This window comes from Triturus cristatus, chromosome 6 (assembly GCF_964204655.1).
Source record: "Triturus cristatus chromosome 6, aTriCri1.1, whole genome shotgun sequence".
NCBI classification, from domain to species: domain Eukaryota; kingdom Metazoa; phylum Chordata; class Amphibia; order Caudata; family Salamandridae; genus Triturus; species Triturus cristatus.
In genome coordinates, this window is record NC_140589.1 from 1,392,775,961 (window position 1) to 1,392,796,216 (window position 20,256).

The following is a 20,256-nucleotide window of genomic DNA, read 5'->3' on the forward strand; positions in this document are numbered from 1 at the left end:
ATATATATATATATATATATATATATATATATATATATATATATATATATATATATATATATATATATATATATATACACCCCTCACCCCACCTACTGGAAAAGGCCAGAAGCTTCTGGAAGGCTCTCTGGGGAAACCGGTCCCAACTGGTTTTGGGGGAGGTTTAGAGCACCCTGTCACTTCGAGAACTAGACCTGCAACCCACCTCAGGCAAGCAGAACAGAGCACACCAAAATGGCGACTGTTGAAAGTGACGTTTCTAACACAGTGAAAATAATCCTGCGTACACCATTGCGCAGTATTTATTATTTTCAGTTCAACCACACCAAACATACCATATTTATTTTGTTTCATTTAGGAGTTATCCATAGTAGGGGGGGTTCCCAATGCTAGCCTATGGAGGGCATAGAGCACATGCACTTTACACCAAACTCCAGTGCCAAAGTGCTCAGAGTCCGTAAACCACCAAACCATAACAGCAAAAAGGCTAGGCGGAAGGTAAAAAAGTTCCGGGGAGACCCTGCGAGCAGGGCCAAGTCCAACAATAATAAAATGAACTCTGTCAAATAAACTGTATATGCTCAAAGCCCATACTGGTCCTAAGGCTAGAGTAAAAAAAAGAATCAATGGAGAGAATTTGTCAGGTTACAGCTTCTTCTGCAGATACCCTTGCCCCAACGATTGGTTGGTGATCACAACTTAGTTTTATGAATAGGTTTACTTCATATATGTGTTAACTGTTTCCTGGAGCCGCATGGTACTGCAAGCCCCAAATGGGGCACCAATACCCTGGTTCCGAGCAGCATATCTGTTCCTTGTTTCTTTGAAACACTAAAGAAAATATAAAAAAATAATAAGTGGTAAGGGGTGAGATGGCTGGTCCCAGAAAGGTCAAGGTGATGATGGCATAAGAGTGACAGAGAAGAACAGGCGCAAGGTTGAGGGAGATGGCTTCAGTGTCACGTGACGGCAAGTGCGCAGATGATAGCACAGCAGAGATTCATACGTGGCAAGTGAGGGTGGAGCAGAAAAGAGTAGGTGCTGTACAATGGCAGCAGAGAGGGGTAGGTAATGGCACCGTAGAGATGGAAGAGTGGCAGATGAAGGAAAAGGTGAGATATGCAACTCAGCAAAGCCGGACCATTGGCACAGGGACTGGAAAATGGCAGTTTAGAGGGATATGTAGTAGGCAATGGCAAAGACAAGTCAGATAGATGGTAGGAGACATTGCATCGCAAGAAGTCAGTAATGACAGAGCAGAGAAAGTTGACAGCAGTGTGCCACTACTAACGGTGCTTCTTTAGAGCATCCGCTACACCTCTGCCCCCGCCCGCCCCAGTTTCTTTGCTCGATCATGGATGGAGCATGTTTTTCTGCCTGTGGACATTGCTAGGTATAATATTTCATTGCCTCATCTAAGTTACTTAGCTTTAGTATTTTTGGCACATTTAATTTTTTAACAGAAAACTTAGAATAGACACATTCCGAAGAAAGAGTTTATCATCAGAAGAGGGATTGCCTTCAAGAACCCACTATAGTTTCTTGTAAACTTAAACCAATCCATACTGATTCAGTACGAGTACTTAATTCTCCTGGCCTTTGATTCATTCCCACGAGAACGAACAGGTGCTTCCTCACAGTGATGTGAGCAAAGTAGCTCTTCTTACAAAGATTTCTGGCTTTGGTTGTTGCCTGCCCGTGAGAGATAGGCCGGTTATAATGATCCCCAAGACCAGTACTTTTCCTTCAATTGTAAAACACAAACAATAGCCTTACAGAATTGAGAACAGGCTTTACTTGTGACAGTATTGTGCTACCGAATCCAGAATCAAGTGAATAAAAAGCAGCACTGAATTCTATAGGTAGATGCCAGGAATGTCATAATCCTTGCCACTCATAGGCCTATAAGATATATGCAGGTATTACTGGGGAAGACGTAGGCTGGGGAGAAGTCTTTACCAAAGGACTGAGGTCAATATTGGAAAGAAAACTGCACAGTAATGCTTTAGTATGTCCTCATCAGTCCTTTCCGTTTCACAGTTTATCAGAGAAAACATTAATAATTCAGTGGTGCTCAAGATGGACAATATATCAGCACTAAGATACATGAACTACATAGTGAAAAACATGATTTAGACTCAGTCTTCCGGGATTTACGAATGACAAAAGAGTGCTTTTAGAACATCAAATAGATCCCAGTTTTAGCAAGAGTTGTATCCTCTTGTATGTTATCATTGACATGTATATCACTGACTGGGACCACTTCTTATGTGAGTAAGATTTGCTGATGATATGAAGGCATCCCTTTCCCCACGCACCTCCTCCCCCCACATCTTTTTTACCCAAATCCTTTGTCCGACCTCGTGGAAGTCAGATGTATGTACCATTAGGTGAAATGATCCCAATCATAGATTTGAATACCAGAATGTGTTAATACGCTAATAAAGAATTGAAATATAAATCAAAAAAAGAGTTGTGTCCTTGCAAACTGAACCTGTTCTCAAGAGAGTGGATGCTCAGCTCATGCACTTTTACAGATGGCAGCTTGATCAAGAGGCAATTGGTGTGCTTCCTCAGGATTGAAATCAGGGATCTCAGTATGCTTCACTAACCTTTTTGATCCTGTATTCCATCAAAGCATATCTGGAATGGTATTTGGAGCACACGTTCACGGGCAGTTTAAACTTCGAGCTCAACAATATGTATTTATTAAAATGTTTTGCACATAGCCAGTGTGTTTCCTTTGGACACCTTCAGATCACAGGGGATCAGCCATCCTGCACAGAATGGTGAAAAAGCTACGTACCTCTGACAATGCTCTTTCTTATGGATACTCTATTTAACTGCAGATTACTCACCTTCAGAATATCCACAGGCATCAGACGGGATCCAGAATCTTTCACAGCAGTGCTTCTGCGTGCCGCTAAACAGCCAACATTAGTTTCTTACTGGAGTCTTGCCACACCCTTGGACTACAAAACAGTTGCAGTTATCAGTGAGCAGATCTCTAAATTTGGGAACGTTTCAGATTATTAAAGACCACTCCGTACAATGGGGAGGCAGGAGGGCAGTGAGAAATCTGTATTAGGACAAGTTTGAGACCCTATTTCTGGTTTAACCAACATTTCAACATCTTCACTTTCTGAGTTATCAGGATAGAAGTGTTTGAATAATCCAAAACATCCTACATTGAGTCAGCTCTACCAATGCAAGTTTGACTAACAAGCAACTTCGGAGAAATATATTTGCAGATGGTGGTGGGGAACTCTTTCCCCGAGACATTGAGGTAACCCAACACCACCACCATTGTGGTCTTTCAGACATAAATGCAGAATCGCATATTGCTCAGTCCTTGAAAATGGGTCACAGGTGAGAGGCTTGTTTATTGTAGATAGGGGAGTAGAGAGATACAGGCTGTAGGACTAAAGCAAGAGGAAAGAGACGTAATTAGTGAGGCAAGTGGTGTAGAATTTTCTCTTGCTACACATTCCAACATACAATTTTTGACAACACTTTGTTACTCGTGCAGTGATGAGGGCAATTTTATTGGTGCCAAAAACACATAGAATAATTTCCCCATCTGTTGTCGTGAGAATGTTTTTGATCTCTATGGACAACAAGGTGATTAGGATCAGAGGTTTCTGCTTCGGTAGTGGAGGTATTCTTTTCAGGCAGACCATCATTAACGGTCTGGTCGAGCACAAAGTTAGAAGTAGATTACTGTTGCTGTTCCAATCCCAATTTTTTGTTGCAGGATCTCGCCGATAGTCAAGCAGGTAAAACTTTTAGAATTTCAAGACTGCTGCCAGTTATGCTGAGCTGGTGACAGCATCCGATTGACAGAAAGTGATGGCCCCATCAGTCTATAGGTTTTAAGTTCATTTTGACATTATGCAATATCTGCTATAGAGGAATGGCAAAATAATTAGCAAATTAACTTATGCGCATCAGTGTCCCTGAAACTGAGTTTCTTTCAAACTTCAAAGCAGAATATATTTTCTGGTTGACAGTTAATACCAAAATATTTATATTGCTGGGATATAATTAAAAAACATTAAAATCACTTTGCATTTGTGTTTGATTTTGCGACTGTTAACCACACCTTTTAAGTTACAATTTTATGTTGATATAGCATAAGTGATGTAATGCCTTTACATAGTTCCAGTTCTCTGGTTAGCAAATTCTGCAGTATCTCCGCGCCTAGACACCCTTGGGTATTAGTGCGCATTATAAATCTTACTTTCATTTCATTTCTTACTTTCATTAAAAAAGTCGAAGAATTCAAATAATACATAACATTTTCGACAAATTATGCCTAAGGCCCTACGCTCAGTCAGCTGGCACGTGCATGAACACACAGTGAGTACTCGATTCAACACCTATTGTATGCATTTGAAAACCACTGTCTGTCACCAAGAAAAGTTTACCATGGTGGCAATATGTGAGGATAATGAATCCAAGAGATCTTTCATGGCTTTTTTTTACAAACTGCAATTCATAAGTTGGCACAGTTATGATCACAGACTTTAAAGTAAGGTAAACACATTCAAGAAAGTGAATTTAAGCTCTCTGCACATTTCTCATACCTTCCCTGGCCTCAGGTTTATCTGATGGTCGTTCACTGAAGGAATTCTGCGCCCCGGGCAATAATTCAGGATGGCTGGGTTCAAATCTTTCTTCATTAATGACTGGCTTTTCATGCGCCAACACCTTTTCAACTTTGCTGCTAGGATTGTAATATTTGAAATCCTGGTTTCTGTTCTCCGGGCTTAATCTCTCATGTAACTGGCTGCCGAGTTTAGCAGATTGCTCATCTTCCATTGAATGACTTCGATTACTTGTAACACTTTCTAGGTCTTCGCTGTGAGTCGGCTCGTGCTCAGATGATATGCTTGATGAGATAGATGCCTTTTTTCTAATCTGGAGGGATGTCTTCCCATCTATTTTGTCAGCCTTATTTAAGCACTGCATATCACCATTAGTTTGTATTACACATCTGTCTGTCAGGCTGCTGCTCTCTGCTGCCTGTCTGCATGCATTTGGGTCATAATTTGAAAAGCTCTTTGTGGGCTGGGGAGATTTGTGCTGTGTGCTGAAATGTTCAATGCTTGAGCTGTCGGACATTTGGCGGCTCATAAAGATTGCTGCTGGATGATATGATCCTCTTGACAGGCTTGCTTTAATTCCTGCCTGTTTTTCAGCCTGTAGCACCTGAAAACAGAGATTGTGGACATTTAAAATATACTTTGGCAATGCAAATAGTTTTCTTGTACATACACATATGATATAGTACTCACATAGGCCAGCCAGTGTGCAATTATGAACGAGTCTTTAAGTATACACGAAAAATCCCAAATATGATGATGATGATAATTTAAAAAATGTAAAAAACTAAAATGGTCCATCCCCATCTTGGCTGCCTTTGGCCATGTGCTGCGTAGATTGGCCACCACTGGCCGGTTGTGCACAAGGCTTGGTCAATTTCTGCACACCGAATGCAATCATGGTCTTATTATATTTATACCAATAAGTAACAGCACCTAAGAGCACAGCGTCCTAAAATAATAAAACACACTCAAAAGCAATAAATATTCGGGGTTGTCACATTAATAGGATGAATCACATTGGGATACTTAATCTCATCTAAAGATCATTTATGCCATTTGAAATTGCATCTGCCACGACAAAAGTGAGATCACGAGCATTGCACTTTGGTGTACAAGTTATGGTATGCATGCATGGCTGTTGAGCAAGTTATGGCCTGTATTGCCAATTGGAGATTTTCAATGGAATTTAGGTTTTCTAATCATAACTTCTTTCTAACTATGTTCCAAGTGAACTGTGGAGTTTTTTTAAACATGAGAGAAGATGTTATAATCAACACTAACCATATTTTCACTCTGACTGTAGTTTTGTCAGTGTTCTCCCCTTCGTAGGAGGTGAAGAGCAAACATAATAGTTGACATTCATTGAATAAGGTTTAATGTGTGCACATTTATGCATACATATGTGCGTGTGTGTATAAACACTTTAAGGTGCATGTAAAAATGTACAAAAATGAAACATTAAATAATTATTCAATGAATGGTTGTGATCCAGTTCAATCAGGGGTTTGTTAAGCGCAACTACTCACCCGTAGGGGTCTCAAGGCGAACGCAGGTTCCATTCCATCAAGGAGGCGGTCTGTCGAAGAACCAGGTTTTGAGGTTTCTTGCAAAGATGGGGAGCGATGTTGTCTGCGGTGGACCGGAAGGGCGTTCCATGCTTTGGCCGCGAGGAAGGAGAAGGAGCGGCCTCCCGATCTGGTCTTTCTGGTGTGGGGACCACGGTGTAGGAGAGCAGGGCTGAACGTAGGGTCCTTTGGGGTGTGGCGAATTTGAGTCGGCTCAGGTATGCTGGTCCGGTGCTGTGGAGGGCCTTGTGTGCGTGGGTGAGTATCTTGAAGGTGATTCTCGCCTCGACAGGGGGCCAGTGGAGTGTGCACAGGTGCTGGGAGATGTGGCAGTGTTTTGGCAGTTGAGGACCAGTCTTGCGGCGGCGTTCTGGATGTTCTGTAGCTTTCAGTTGTCCCCCTTGCTTTAATTACACATGCAGTGGCTACATAATTATCTGCATAGTTTTCACCATAATTTTACAACTTCGGATTGCATTCAGGAGTAAAAAACAAAATAAAGATGACCAATCACGTTACATTCCTTAGCAATTCCAAAACAAAAAAACTGAGAGGGTTGTATTTTTCCAGTGATATCACCCAAAATTTTAAAGTTGCATCACATGTGTTGCAATATTTGACATATATTAACATGTTAATGATATATATGTATTTTCTTCTTCATTTCACCAAAACATGTTTTGGGGGCAATGACTAGGCACACCATGTAATCCACAAATGGAACATCACCCAACGCCTAACCCTTGAATACACACATACTGACATTCCCTCAATGTCATCATCTTTTTAGACTACATCCTACAATCCTCAATCACCAAAGCCCTCATCAAACACTTATTAGCACCATATTAAGCATCCTCAATGCATCAAGCTTAAGTGATCCTGCCACCCCTCAAACTGCCTGAGAAAAACACCTCAACACTGCCAAGCTGAGCAATTACAAACCTGTTCCTATCACCCTTCCTCGGATAAATCACACGAGCAGCCCCTCTTCCACCTTAGGAATAAACACAAATCCAAAACTTCTCCCAACATCCACTGTGGCTCCAGGCTACGCTTCAGCAATGAAAACCACCAACATCCAGGGAGCAAATGACGCCCTATTCATACTGAACAGTTGTGTTCCGTGTCTGTTTGCTCAATGAGAAATCTCAGCAACCTCTGCTATAACGCACCATAAATATGTATGGAGGGAAATATAAGGTACAGTTACTTCCCAATTCTCCATCTTCTTTGCCGAGAGACACAAATTCATCCAAAAAGAATCCTCCAGGTACCCTACTGTGACAGTCACTTTTAGAATCATGCCAATGATCTACTGTCACCCACCATCTTTAATTTATACATGGAGCAAATGAGTGTCTTTCTACAAACTCAAGACATCACTGAGCTATACCTAAAAGAATAATCCACAAAAGACATCCTTCAGTTAATTTCGCGCCTTTCACTAATTGACCAGAAACTCAGGACCCATTATGCTATCTGGGTTTGAATGTATTAATTGAGACCACCACAAATGTGAAATCATGCCTTCCCTAGTATGGAGCATTAAACCATGCAGTCCTGAAACTAATTTTCAAACCACAGATCAAGCCTTTATTTTGATCCACCTGGCCAATAAATATCTTAACAGGACTCCGAAACTCCTCAGTGTTCCTCTTGAAAGAAGCGATTTGCACCACTGCCCAAATAATGAAAGCCAAAGAAAGCACACATGCATCAATTTTCAGCAGTTCTATTTACAAGGTTACAGTCATCTGACCATGACCGTAAGAGGGTAAAACGTTCTGCACTTCTTGAGAGCACTGAAGAAACAGTTGAGGACGAACACTGATTCTGCAGGGCAAAAGCATCAAATTCCCAATCCGAGGTTCAAAAGGGGATGTGTTTTCTGTTTATAGGGCAAGGGTCGTTCTCCTTAGTAGGAGCAGATGACTGAGTTTGTGCGATACTGAAGTAAGACTGCATGATTTACAACGCCGACACTCCATATCTTTCCTAATCAGACTTGTTCCCCTTTCCTGCAAATTGAGAAGGTAGTTCAAAATTCAACTTTTCAAGCAACATCTACTGGCAGGGCAGTTTCTAGGTGTTTTGCCGCCCTAGGCAAGAATTGAAAAATGCAGCCCCCTCACTTTTACTAAAATCACTTTCTCCCCCTGTCATCCAGGCTAGAAGAATTGATGCATTAGATATTCCCAAACTCATGTTTTTTTGCCGCCTTCCCCGTTTTGCCGCCCTAGGCAGCCGCCTAGTCTTGCCTAAATGGTAGAAACGGCCCTGTCTACTGGGCAATCAACCACCTGTGTAAAAGTTGCACACCTACCTTAATAAACACTTGAAAAATAGGTCTTTTGCACACAATACAACCACTTCCCAATTCTTCCACATCCCCTCCATCCCCTCCGCTCGCTCTGTTCACTCTCCAAATCACACTGTAGCTATTTTGTGCTCCATTACTAAACACAGGTGCTGCATTAAAATGTAAAAGAAAGATGATGGTGACAATGACAGTCTGATTGGCAGACATAGTCTACAATACAATGCAAAATGATCATTGTTCTCAGTGCTAAGCATACACTTTACAAATACCCCAAACAGAATTAGACGAACACAATCACTGAACTTCAGACAAGTGTATTCTTTGTCTTTCAACAAGACAGTCTTGTTGAAATATTTCCACAGTGATGCCACAGTAAAATACATAAATATATGTGTCATTTGCATACTCCTGGCGTTTCAGACGATGCCTATGGATGTATTTCCTCAAGCAGCCTTACAAACAAATTGAACAATAGTGGTCCTAAAACCGATCTCTGTAGGTCCTACTCGTCCTGAAGGAGGGCGGTCTGATGATTGCATCACAGGCAAATCCACTCCAAATCAGTTCTCTATATTACCTACTGACTAAGGCTATTCACAGTTTTAGTATCAGAAGGATACATACCGAAGCTTTGAAAATGAAGCACAGAAGAATGCCTACCAACGAGTGCAGGAGTATCATCTGTGCCAGGAACTTAGAGGAACAAACAGGATTTGTTAGCACCAGTTTGGCATCTTTCTTTGCAATATGGTTAAAAGTCCTGGAAACGTCTGAAAGGGATGTGTTGGCAAGTGTGGTGCACAAATCTACCATGTCACAATAGTCCTTTTCATAAGGCCAAATGGAAAAGTCTCCAGCACACAGGTTTTCCAATCCATTCTAGATAATGGTTTCATAAGTTCAGGAACAGAAATGAGACAGACTTGACAGTGAGGCAAATTATATAGTTAGAGCAGAGTTATTCTCTTCTCAAACACAAGTAACATTATAAACAAGCACTGGCAATGCCAATAGGTCTGGCTTTTTACTGAAAGCATCTCTTCAGCCACTGATGAGTTTAGGCACTCAAAAAATAATCATGCATGCGCTCTTGCACTCATAAATCCATTCATCCACCCACTGACTCATTCTTTCATTTAGCCACTAACTCACCCGTAATGAAACAGAGACACAAACTCCGGCAAGCATAAGGAATATAATGACAGAAATATTAAACAGAAAATGGAAGACAGAAGACATGCCACCACCTAAACTTGGAGGGCATATAATTTCAATACAAAAATAAAATTAAACATGATATGTGATAATGACACAATGCCATTCCAAGGTAGCTGCTCAGTAAACATTGTACTGGGCACCAATCTTCGATTGCTAATGTGTGTAATAATGCCTCACTGTTCTACAAGCCTGTGGTGGCCAACATAATGTGCCTTGAAACTGTAAACAATGATCCATTATAGACAATACCATTGCAAGTTGGCCGTCTAATTTAAAAATGTGGTTGCTCAGGATGCAGCACATTGCAGATCAGATTAAATGAGGGACAAGCGAGCAGCCCGTTGGGACGGCTGGGAAGCTGCAGGAATGCCCAAAAATAGGACGATGAAAGAAATGAAAGCAAAGCTATAAAAGGAAAAACATTAACTGACTCAAGGACTGTCCACAAGCTCAGAAAATTAAGTGTACTCATGTTTAGGCAATGTGCAAATGTGATCAAGCCAAATGCCAATACTGACAGGGCAATAAAGCAAATGGCAGAAATGGGCTAACCAATTGTCGCATCCTGCATGCTGTCATGGAGAGAGGCAGAATGAGAATGACACTTAGACAGAAGAGGGTTGGTCCAAAGATGCTTTTATGTATATATGTTGAGGTTTTAAAAAAAATATGTTAAAACTAACAATGGCCTGACGGACAACGCTTGACTTAAGAAGGTCTACAACAATTATAATAGTGCTAACCTTCAACCTGAAAGGATTTATCCTAGGGTTTAGTCAACACCAACCCCTTTTCCACAAAATGAATCTGTGTGTTTCCATGTAACAAAATACCAGTTACAGCCTTCGACACAATTAATTAACAAGCCACCTTAAAGACCTATTGTCTTTAATAAATGCATTCCATTACCGTTGTAAATTTTTATAATAAGCTTGGACCTATGGCATCATGCATAGCTTTTCCTATTGAACCAACCAAGCAAATAGCCTTCTTTATTGGCTTGTTACCATATTCAAAGAAGGTCTTCTGTATTGCACATTACCTGGAAACCATTACGAACAATCATAAAATAATAAATATATTTAAAAAATGACAGTTGGCAAAATATACCCAACCTGTAAACATGGCCTAACAATGATTATCACATTTCAAATCTTCAATTTCAAGTTTGGTCAGAGGTGGTTACCAACAGTAAAATTATTGCCTACTATAGTAATCTGTCAGATTCCATGTAACAAAATATCTGCTTACAGCTTTTAACAATACACCTTTGAAAATCAACCTTTCAAGGTCTAGTGGTGTTAAAAGCTTTTCACAATAATTTTGTAAGGCTTTCAAGCTTTGTTGTGCTTTTTCATAAACATATCAGACTTACAGCATTTGGCAAGGTTTCCCTGATAACCAATTAGGCCAACGTCCTTTATTAGTGGCTTGTCAACATACGCAACTCAAAACGACTCAAGTCTGAGTAAGTTGGGCGTGGCTTGGACAGCAAACATGGCGGACGCTCATTAACAGATCTCTGCATGGAGCCCCTCTAATCCGGCGATTATCGGAGCAACTGTCTCCTATCTGGACTTCTCCTACAGTCCCAGTGACCTCTAGTGTGCGGTGAGGCTGTAGAGGCATCCTGAAACTGCGGAATACCTTGCTGTGCCGTCCTGCCAATCATGATGCTACTGAGCCGCACAGGCCTAGAGGGAGCAACTGCATGGTGTACAAGGACCTCAGCGCAAAGGACGCTGACCAAGCGAAGACGGAGGTGGGGCATTGCGGATGCTACTTCTCGCCCACCCCCCCCTGGGTGCCCCATACTGAGGAGATGCTGCGGACGTGGCCAGGCGAGCCTCGCTACCACTTGCAGCCCGACCCCTGAGGTCTGGGCACGGCGATTGGTGATGAGCCCCTCCCCCAACATTGGAGCTTAGACACTCGCAGCCTGACCTTGACAGCGAAGAAGCCCCCCTGGGCCCTGGGAGTGGCTGACGTGCAGGCTGGGTGGTCCCGGTGTGAAGGGCATCCTTGGGGCAACACTGGATCAGCTCCCTCAAGAGAATAGGCCTAGTTGGAGAGGTGGACAGGTCTGGGCCTGGCCTGGGTGAGTCCGGCTCCCAGATTCCCGTAATTGATTCTGATGCACGTATCCCCAAGAACTACAGACACTTGGTGCCGCTGAGGTGGGGCCTGGCCATCTGGGCTGCCCTGGGCCTGGGAGATGAGCTGGGGGAGCGGTCTCTCCTCCGGCCATGATTGCACTGCACTCCTTTGGCCATGCTGACCTGCAGGGTGCCCGATAAGTGTGGCAGCATGGGCCGAAGTGATGGGGGAGGTGGCGGAGCGACAGAGTCCTACACACCATTTTATCTATCCCCCAAGCAGCTGAGTTAAGTGATTTGTGATGAACTGCCTGGGCTGCCTGCTGGAACTATGTGGCTGCTTCCCCTCCCTGGCGTCTGAACCTGCTGCATATTCGGACGTGGACTGTCGGCCCCGTTGTGGTACGCTAGCCCCAGCCATACATGATGACCCTTGCCTCTCTGGCCTGAGCCAACTCCCGACACGCATTGGTGGGCAGTGGTGGCACTTAAACCCATACTGCCTCTGTGGATCCTTCTGCTGGTCTCCCCCCCTCCCCCTTTTTGTTCTGGCCCACTGCAAGTGACTCACCTCTTTACCTGGACCTCCTGCGAGGCCTGTTTGGGACTGTCCATGTCCACGCTGCCCCTGGTAATACTCGATGTACATCTGGCTTACCACCTTTGGCCCACCCTCTTCATGGGTCATAACAAACTATCTCTGTCATCACAGAATCGGCTGCTCATGTTGCCATGAGGCTGTGGTAAGTGGACCGTTTCTCAGCCACCAGCAGTATTTTGCGGAGTTTCCACACCGCCGATATGGGTAAAGAAAAGACTACCCGTCCAACTACCTCTCAGACTTCAATAGAGCAATTCACCACTGGACCTGCAAATGGAAATCCTGGCGGTGCTGGAGGAGGGACTGTTGACTCCTTGTCGGCTGGAGCCCTCGCCACTATCCTCCAAGCCATTCAAACCTCGCAGACGGCAGTAGAAACCAAAATCAGAGAGGTGCGCAAGGACGTGGCGCAACTCCATCAGGACCTCAGAAACGCCACAGCACGGAACACAGAGGCCGAATATCGATCCTCCATGGTGGAGGATGAGGTCACATAATTTAAGGCCCAGGTCACCGGCCCTCTTACATGTACGCCAGAGTTTCACCGCCGCGCTGAAAACGCTTAGATTCCGTCCCAGCAAAAAATGTGCGTGATAAGCATCCCTGAAGGAACTGAGCCTCAACAAGTTGGAGACATCCTGGAGACACGGATGAAGTCCTGGATTCCCACAGATTAACTATCTTCCTGGTTCGCAATCGAGTGGGACACTGAGATTTGCCCCCTAAACCTGCTAGGGCGCCTCTCCAAAACCAATGATTTTGTGAATTCTAAACTTCCGTAGACAGAGATGCAATCTTGAGGGAGGCCCGCTCCAGGCAAGAATTTTCCTGTGGGGATGCCAGGTTCTCCTCTTCTCTGACTACACCCAGGAGATTCAGCAAGCGCGCCGCTCGTAACCTGAGGTCAAACTGAAACTCAGGGCTATGATCTTCCAAAATCGTCTCTTGTTTTCTGCCAGGCTCCGCATGATACACACCAACAAGTCAGACTTCTTTGAGACTCCAGAATCGTACTGATTGTGGCTCACAGAGGAACGACTCCTTTGAGTTCATGAGGAGGTCTTGTCTCGAGGGTCGGGGACCGCTGCCACAATCTCAATTGAGCACTGTTTCACTTATTCTGATGGCAGTTGTGAGAAGTTGGCCTGGCATATGCTGGTCACTAGTTCTAGTGGCCACCTTGGACCAGTCCAATTCGACTCTTATGGTAGATAGGTTTAAGACAACCTTTTAAAGAAAGCTATCCTAGTGGTAGCTGTGGAGAGCAGCCTTCAGGCTAAGTCTCAGAGGAATGTAAAGCAGCTTGTTTTACCTTATAATCTCTTGAATTACCAAATGAAAGGACACCAAACAGGTATATATATCAAATATATATGTATTTATTACTAGACACACTCTACTAATCTCTTTATGAGATTAGAAGCCAGGTACACATTCAAATGTCAACGATTCACAATAAATTAAGCACAAATATGGCTGGAGCCCTAGGGGTGTACCAGACCATATACTAAAAAAATGGTATAAGGATATCGACTTGCAAAATGACAAGGCCTAGGGCCTGGAGAATCGCTGGGGCTTCACTACTGCACTGTTAGCAGGTAAGTAACCGGCCCATGGGAGACGCGTGCAGTGTGTGAACACAGCCGCGTGTTCCCTATTGATTATAATGGTGCAAGTCACGGTTTGATTTTTAAAGTTCTAGGGTACTTCGAGGAAGACTACAAGCAAGCCACTTACAAGGTAAGTACTTCGAGGGCCAACACACACTAGGGCACCGGAGTGCTCGAGTTACCTCACCCAGGGAAGCCGGGTGCATAGGTGTCTTTTGGTGTGGGTCGCGTCGCTGTTTTCTATGGAGACCAGAGAAGACTTGCTGCTTGTGTCGCCTGAAGAAGTGTCCGGTGGAATCCGAAGGTGGATTCAAGATGCTGAAGACCTGAAAATTGAGGGGACAGTGTTCAAGGTCACTTGCCAGTGACCGGTGGCCAGCAAGATGGATGACCACAGATGTTGTGTCGTTTCAGGTCATCGATGGTGTTTTGACTCTTCGCTCACGAGGTCCAGGAGGGATCGACGATGACCAGCAGCTGGATTTGGAGTGTCCCACAACGTCTGCAGCTGATGGCGGTGTCGGCAACCGGATTGGAGCCAACAAGCCTTGGCAACTGCAAGTCTTGTGTAGACTGAAGAAAGTCGATGGTGCAGACCAGCAAGGTTTGAGGGACTCACCCAGCAAGGGTGAGTGAGGGCAGGCCTGGAGCAACCAGGGGAGCCCTTTGAGTCGGTGAGAAAGTCTTCGGGGAACCCACTAGCCAACGGGCAAGTGATCGCGAAGACGCCTCCTCAAGAAATGCTTCACAGGAGCCCACGGTCACTCGGGACGGGGTAGGCAGCTAATTTTTGGTGCAAGACCTGCTGGAGGCTTGGGCCACAGATGGTCCAATGCACAAGTTCGTAGAACGTGGTTTAGGGTTTGCACTCGGCAATAGTGCGAGGTCCCCGGGTATTGCTGTTCCTCATCACTCGTGGGGTCCACTCGCCACAGCTCTGCTGGGGACTCACAATGGCCGTCGAGAAGTCAGGAAATCCACTTCCAGGGCAGCAGGGACTTCGACCTCCGGCGGGAGCGGGAAAGATTGCAACCGTTGATTAAGGTTTTTGGTGCCTGTCAAGCAGGGGAGTCACTCCTCGACTCCAAGGGAGATTCTTCTGTCTTCCAAAGGTAGTGGAACGTCGAAGGGTCAGGATTCTTCTTTGTAGAGCGTCGTCCAGGGTTATCTGAATTGCATTGGCAATGCTTGCTATCTTATAGTGAAGCTAGGGGAGGGACTAGCTCTATGACCACTCCTCTAGGAGGGTCAGGGAAGGGGGTGGTTACACCCACTTCCCTTTGTCCAGTTTTGCGCCAGAGCAGGGACAGGTAGCCCCTGAACCGGTTTGAGCTGGCATATGCACAGAGGAGCCTACTACTCCCCCAGTGCAGGACTGCAAAGCACTCTAAGAGTGCACCCACCCAGCTCCAATACACTAAATCCTGTCTGGAAGGTGGTGACACCTCCCTGTGACAGGATGCCTTTTGTTGGGCTTCCTCCACTGCGAGTTTCAGTCAGCAGCAGGAGGGCAGCCCATTGTCTGTGCTGGTGGCATCCATTTTGAGATGCCAGGGCTCTATAGGATTTCTGTCGTTTAGTACAGTGGGTACATGTCATCCCCTCTACAAGGGTGGGATCATACTCCCACGCCAGTTACTGGTGTGGGGGTATGATTCCAAGTTGTTTGACACCAAACACGACATGTTTTTATGCAGTTATTCCAAAGTTAACATTTATCAGGAGGTTATAATGCACTTAAGAGTATATGGTTTAACCGCATCCACAAACAGCCATAGAGAATAGACTCTGGTAGCTGCAGAGGGGCCCTGCTCATGCAGAGGCACCCCCTCACATAGTAAACCAAGCACCCTGCCCTCAGGATTGATAGGGCCTGCCATAGGGGTGCCTGATAGGTTTATATGCGTGTGTATGGTGAGATATAGAAACCTATACCTCAGTGAGGAGTGCTAGCACTACCTCACACAGGCTGCAGTAGCAGGCCTGTGGTGTCAGATTGAGAATGCTTCCCAGGGGTGGCATAATACATGCTGCAGCCCCTGGTAGGCCTGTAAAGTACCAATGCCCTAGGTACCTAAGGTACCATATACTAGGGGCTCATAAGGTACCACAGTATCCAACCATTAGTGCATCTAATATGCACACCAAGTCGTTTAAGGGAGAAAGCAGATAGGCTGGGGTCCTGGATAGCAGGATCCCAGCCATACTAGTCAAAAACCATTCAAACACCAGGAAAAAAGTGGGGGCAACCATATAGTCAGATTCCACCTTCCTACAGCAATCAACAATCCATTTCCTGGAGAGGGGCTGGAATGAAAGTAAGAGGAGGCTCCGACTGCCTGTTGGTCGGAACTCCCAAGCTGGAGGAGACTGAGGACGAAATAAAATAGCTATATCGTTGAGATCTGGGAGAAGGGAGGATGACGAATAACACAGCAAAAAAGAAGATAACTGTCCTGATATATGTGAGACGCGATTTGTGATCAGGCGCCGAATATGATTATCATTACTGTCATATGTTTCTTTTTCTTGATTGCAATAAAAAGATGTTTTAAAAAAAACTGTTCCCTGCAGAGGGTTCAGCATTCATGACTCCCCTCCTTAAATGTTAATTTCTTCTCTAGTTTTCCTTTTTCAGGGCAACAGATGCTTCTGGGATGGAGGTGTGGGAGTGGGGAGGGAGTTGCGGGTGGGGACTAAGTAAAGTTTTATTGTTGCTTTAATTGTTATTATTAATCTGTTTTATTGCCTGTCTTATGTTTTCAGATTCACACCAACACACACCCACATTCTATGTCGTGCCTTGCGCATCATGGTCTGGCCGCCACTCAAAGAGAAAGATTGCACTACAACCTCATGTTGGAGGAGATGCTTCCCCCTCACCTTTACCACACTGCACAGTTCACTATTTTCCCCCATAATGGCATCCTTTCACACTTTGTCCTGGAACGTTAATGGTCTTTTGGACCGAGTTAAACGAACCATGGCCCTAACCTTTGTCCACCACTATCTCCCCTCGGTTCTCTTGCTCCAGGAGACTCATCTCTTGAGTAAACATTACCTCTTCCTGGCACGAAAGGGATACAACAGGGTCTTTCACGCTGGGTACACTCGTGGGTCCCGCGGGGTAGCCAATATGCTGCGACGTTACTTTCCCCTCTCGGTCTCTCATGAAGTCTGTGACCCGTAGGGCCGCTTCCTCGCACTCACTGGGGTTCTTGAGGGCCAGACCGTCAATCTGGCGAGTGTCTACACCCCACCTGCTGCCCATGGCACCTTTCTTCGTGATCTGTCTAAAGCACTCCTCGATCTTCCGGAGGGACTGATGGTAATAGGTGGAGACTTCAATGCAGTTCCCATCCCAGAAACTGATACCACCAGACACCCTTCAGTATATTGGTGCTCTGGTGCCCATCGCCTTTCTGACTGGGCTACTGCCTTGGGATTCTGCAACGCTTGGGAGGATTTGGCATCCACGGCGGCATCAATACACACACATACACACACACATCAGCTGCACATTACTCCCACTCATGTATAGACCTTATCTTCCTGCCCACCCTTTATTGTCGTGCAATTTCCCACTTTCAGATTCTTGATCGTGGCATATCTAACCACGTTCCTATCCTTCTCAACCTCAGTTCTATGACTAATGTGGCGTCTTAATGCCTGGTATCTGCAAGACAAAACAATGCCCAGGCCCCGAGAGAAGAATCGCAAAATTTTCCACAATGAAGAAGGCTCGTCAGCACTACTGGCACTCTCTGGGCCGACAGTAAGGCCACCATGCGAGCGTTTGCCAGGGGGCGAATCAGCGTACATGAGCTCTCCCGCTCTCTTCACATCACTCAATTAGAGGCATGCTCTCTCCGCTTAGAGACTTCGAGACAGATCCTGTTGGCGATCCCCCTCACAGTTGGCTCTTCTCTATGCAGAAATTAGCCTCAAATGCCTAGAAGCTGCCAAGCATTTTTGCCGTACCACCACAGCCAGGATCTACAGGTGGGGTGACAAAAATGGGAAGCTTTTATATTGGTTGACCTCTCACCAACAAGTGAATTGGATAGCGCCGGAGGTCATTGATGAACATGGTACTTTCTTCCAATCACTTCCTGAGACACAGGCGTTCGACCGCTATTACCATCATTTATCCACTGCCCCACCCGGGAGAAACAAGACATTTTCTGCACAATTTCTCACAGATGTTACCCTTTCTAGCCTCTCTCAGACTGAGGCTCTAGTTCCGGGTGAGCCCTTCTCAGCTAAAGAAGTTGGGGCTGCTTTATCAGCGGTAGCACCTGGGAAGGCTCTTGGTCCAGACTGCCACCCCGCAAAATATTACATGACATTTCAAGACATCCTGACCCCACAACTCCTAGCCCTTTATGAAGAGTGGGTAAAGTGGGTGCCTTACCGGTGGAGATTGATACAGCCACAAACGTGGTAACTCCTAAAACACAACCTCCATCCACAATGTGTGTGCCGAGTAAAGTACAATATCCTTAATCAATGGAGTAGTCAAGATCTTCTCAGTCCTGCTGGCTACCCGACTCAAACAGGTCCTACCCACATTGATACACCTCGATCAGTGTGGCTTCCCGCACCCATAAACACAGTCAAGCATGGGGAAAATGGTTGGGCCATTCAACCCATGGCAACGACTGAAGGCGGGTGTGTCACGTTTGTTGCTGCTTTGTAATGTATTGTATCACCTGAATGCCAATGCCTTGAGAACGTGCTATGTATCTTCCTTCCCACACTAAGTGTGTTATAATGTTCTTAATTTTCTCTGTACAAAATTCAATAAAATCGGTTTTTCAAAAACAAGTTCTGAGTAAGCTTTCCCACAAGGCAACCCTCAGGCATAAAGTGCAGGGTTTGCCAGAGAGGGAAACCAGAATGGCAAACCAACAACAAAATCCTTGCGTACTATAGTGATCTATGAGAATTCATGTAATGCAATACCGGCTGACAGGCTATAACACAGTGTCATAACAATATATACTTACAGTCCAATCGATTTAAACATATTTTTGCAAGAAGTGACACCGACTGCATTCTAGACCTATAGCTTCTGACATAAAATACGGCCTACAGACCTTATAACTGGCTTGTCCGCATAACCAACTCAGTCCAACTGTAACCCGGAGAAGCTTTTCCACAAGGAAACTATTGGTATACAGTCATAAAATTATAGATATGTAGAAAATTACAATTTTCAAAACAATATACAATCCTTTCTAAAATGGCATAACAAGAAATCTAAAAGTGCAAATCTTCTACCCCTATAGATTGCCACAGGGAAGTACCCAACACCAAACCCTTGCCTACTATGGTAATCTGTTACTCCCTGTAACAAAAAATAAGATAGTTACCTTCTGCAATGCCTGACCTGATAGAGACTCTATCTAACCACAGATTCCTTACCATAGAATATTCCCCAGACGTCTGACTGGCTTTGGACATTTTCAAGTAGTACCCCTGCGCACCAGTAGGTGTAATCGTTCGGCTCAGCAACATGTCACTTCTACACGTATATAGGCACCACCCCAGCACACTGACATCAGTTCTTTTCTTTCTGCACCAGTCATTGCAGATTCATGAACAACTACCCCTCAGTCAATGTCTGACTTTTTCTCGACTAAGGAACCAGTGGGTTTCAAGCCTTGTGGTGGTTGTCACAGGCAGATGTCTGTGTCAGACCCATACTAGGTTTGACTTTGGTGCTTGGAGCAGGACTACAATTCCTTCCAAGACCTGCGAGGACTGTCGCGCCATGCACATGAAGGCACTGAGGGAGCGTTCCCTCAAGCTCCTCGCCGCCTGACTACAGACAACTCCAGGAACATTGCTTTGATCTAAGTCGCTGGGTAAGTTCCACAGAATGAATAAGTAAAAGAAGTCAAAGAGGTCTTCAACTTTGCTGTATCCGTCCTCAGACAAGGCGTAGGAGTGTGAGCAGTCTAGGGCTCGCTCCTTCACACCTTCCTGTCTTTCAAGAAGCTGGAGCAACCCCAGTCCAACTAGAAGAGTTATATGAGGCTATGCATCTCATATTAGGGGTGGGCCAACCTCTCTGAATTGCATTTGGGTCCACTGGTTCAGTAGGGGCAACCACTGGATAAAAGCCGGCAGATTCACCCTCAGCGTCAGTCGGGCCCCTTGGATCCGGTGCCGGATCTGGAGCAGCATCGTCCATAAAGCCCCAACCTTCCTCTGCGCCCGCTCCAGTACCC

General features: G+C 45.0%; 1 protein-coding gene across 10 annotated transcripts in view; it reads right to left on the reverse strand.

The window, feature by feature from the left end:
* KIZ (kizuna centrosomal protein) overlaps positions 1-20,256 on the reverse strand; it is a 765,937-nt gene that overhangs the window by 561,065 nt on the left and 184,616 nt on the right. For all 10 annotated transcript variants that reach the window (XM_085612400.1, XM_085612398.1, XM_085612396.1 and 7 more), the window contains one exon: positions 4,587-5,211. In XM_085612400.1, the coding sequence (XP_085468526.1) occupies positions 4,587-5,211 (625 nt within the window). The remainder of the gene's footprint in view (positions 1-4,586; positions 5,212-20,256) is intronic.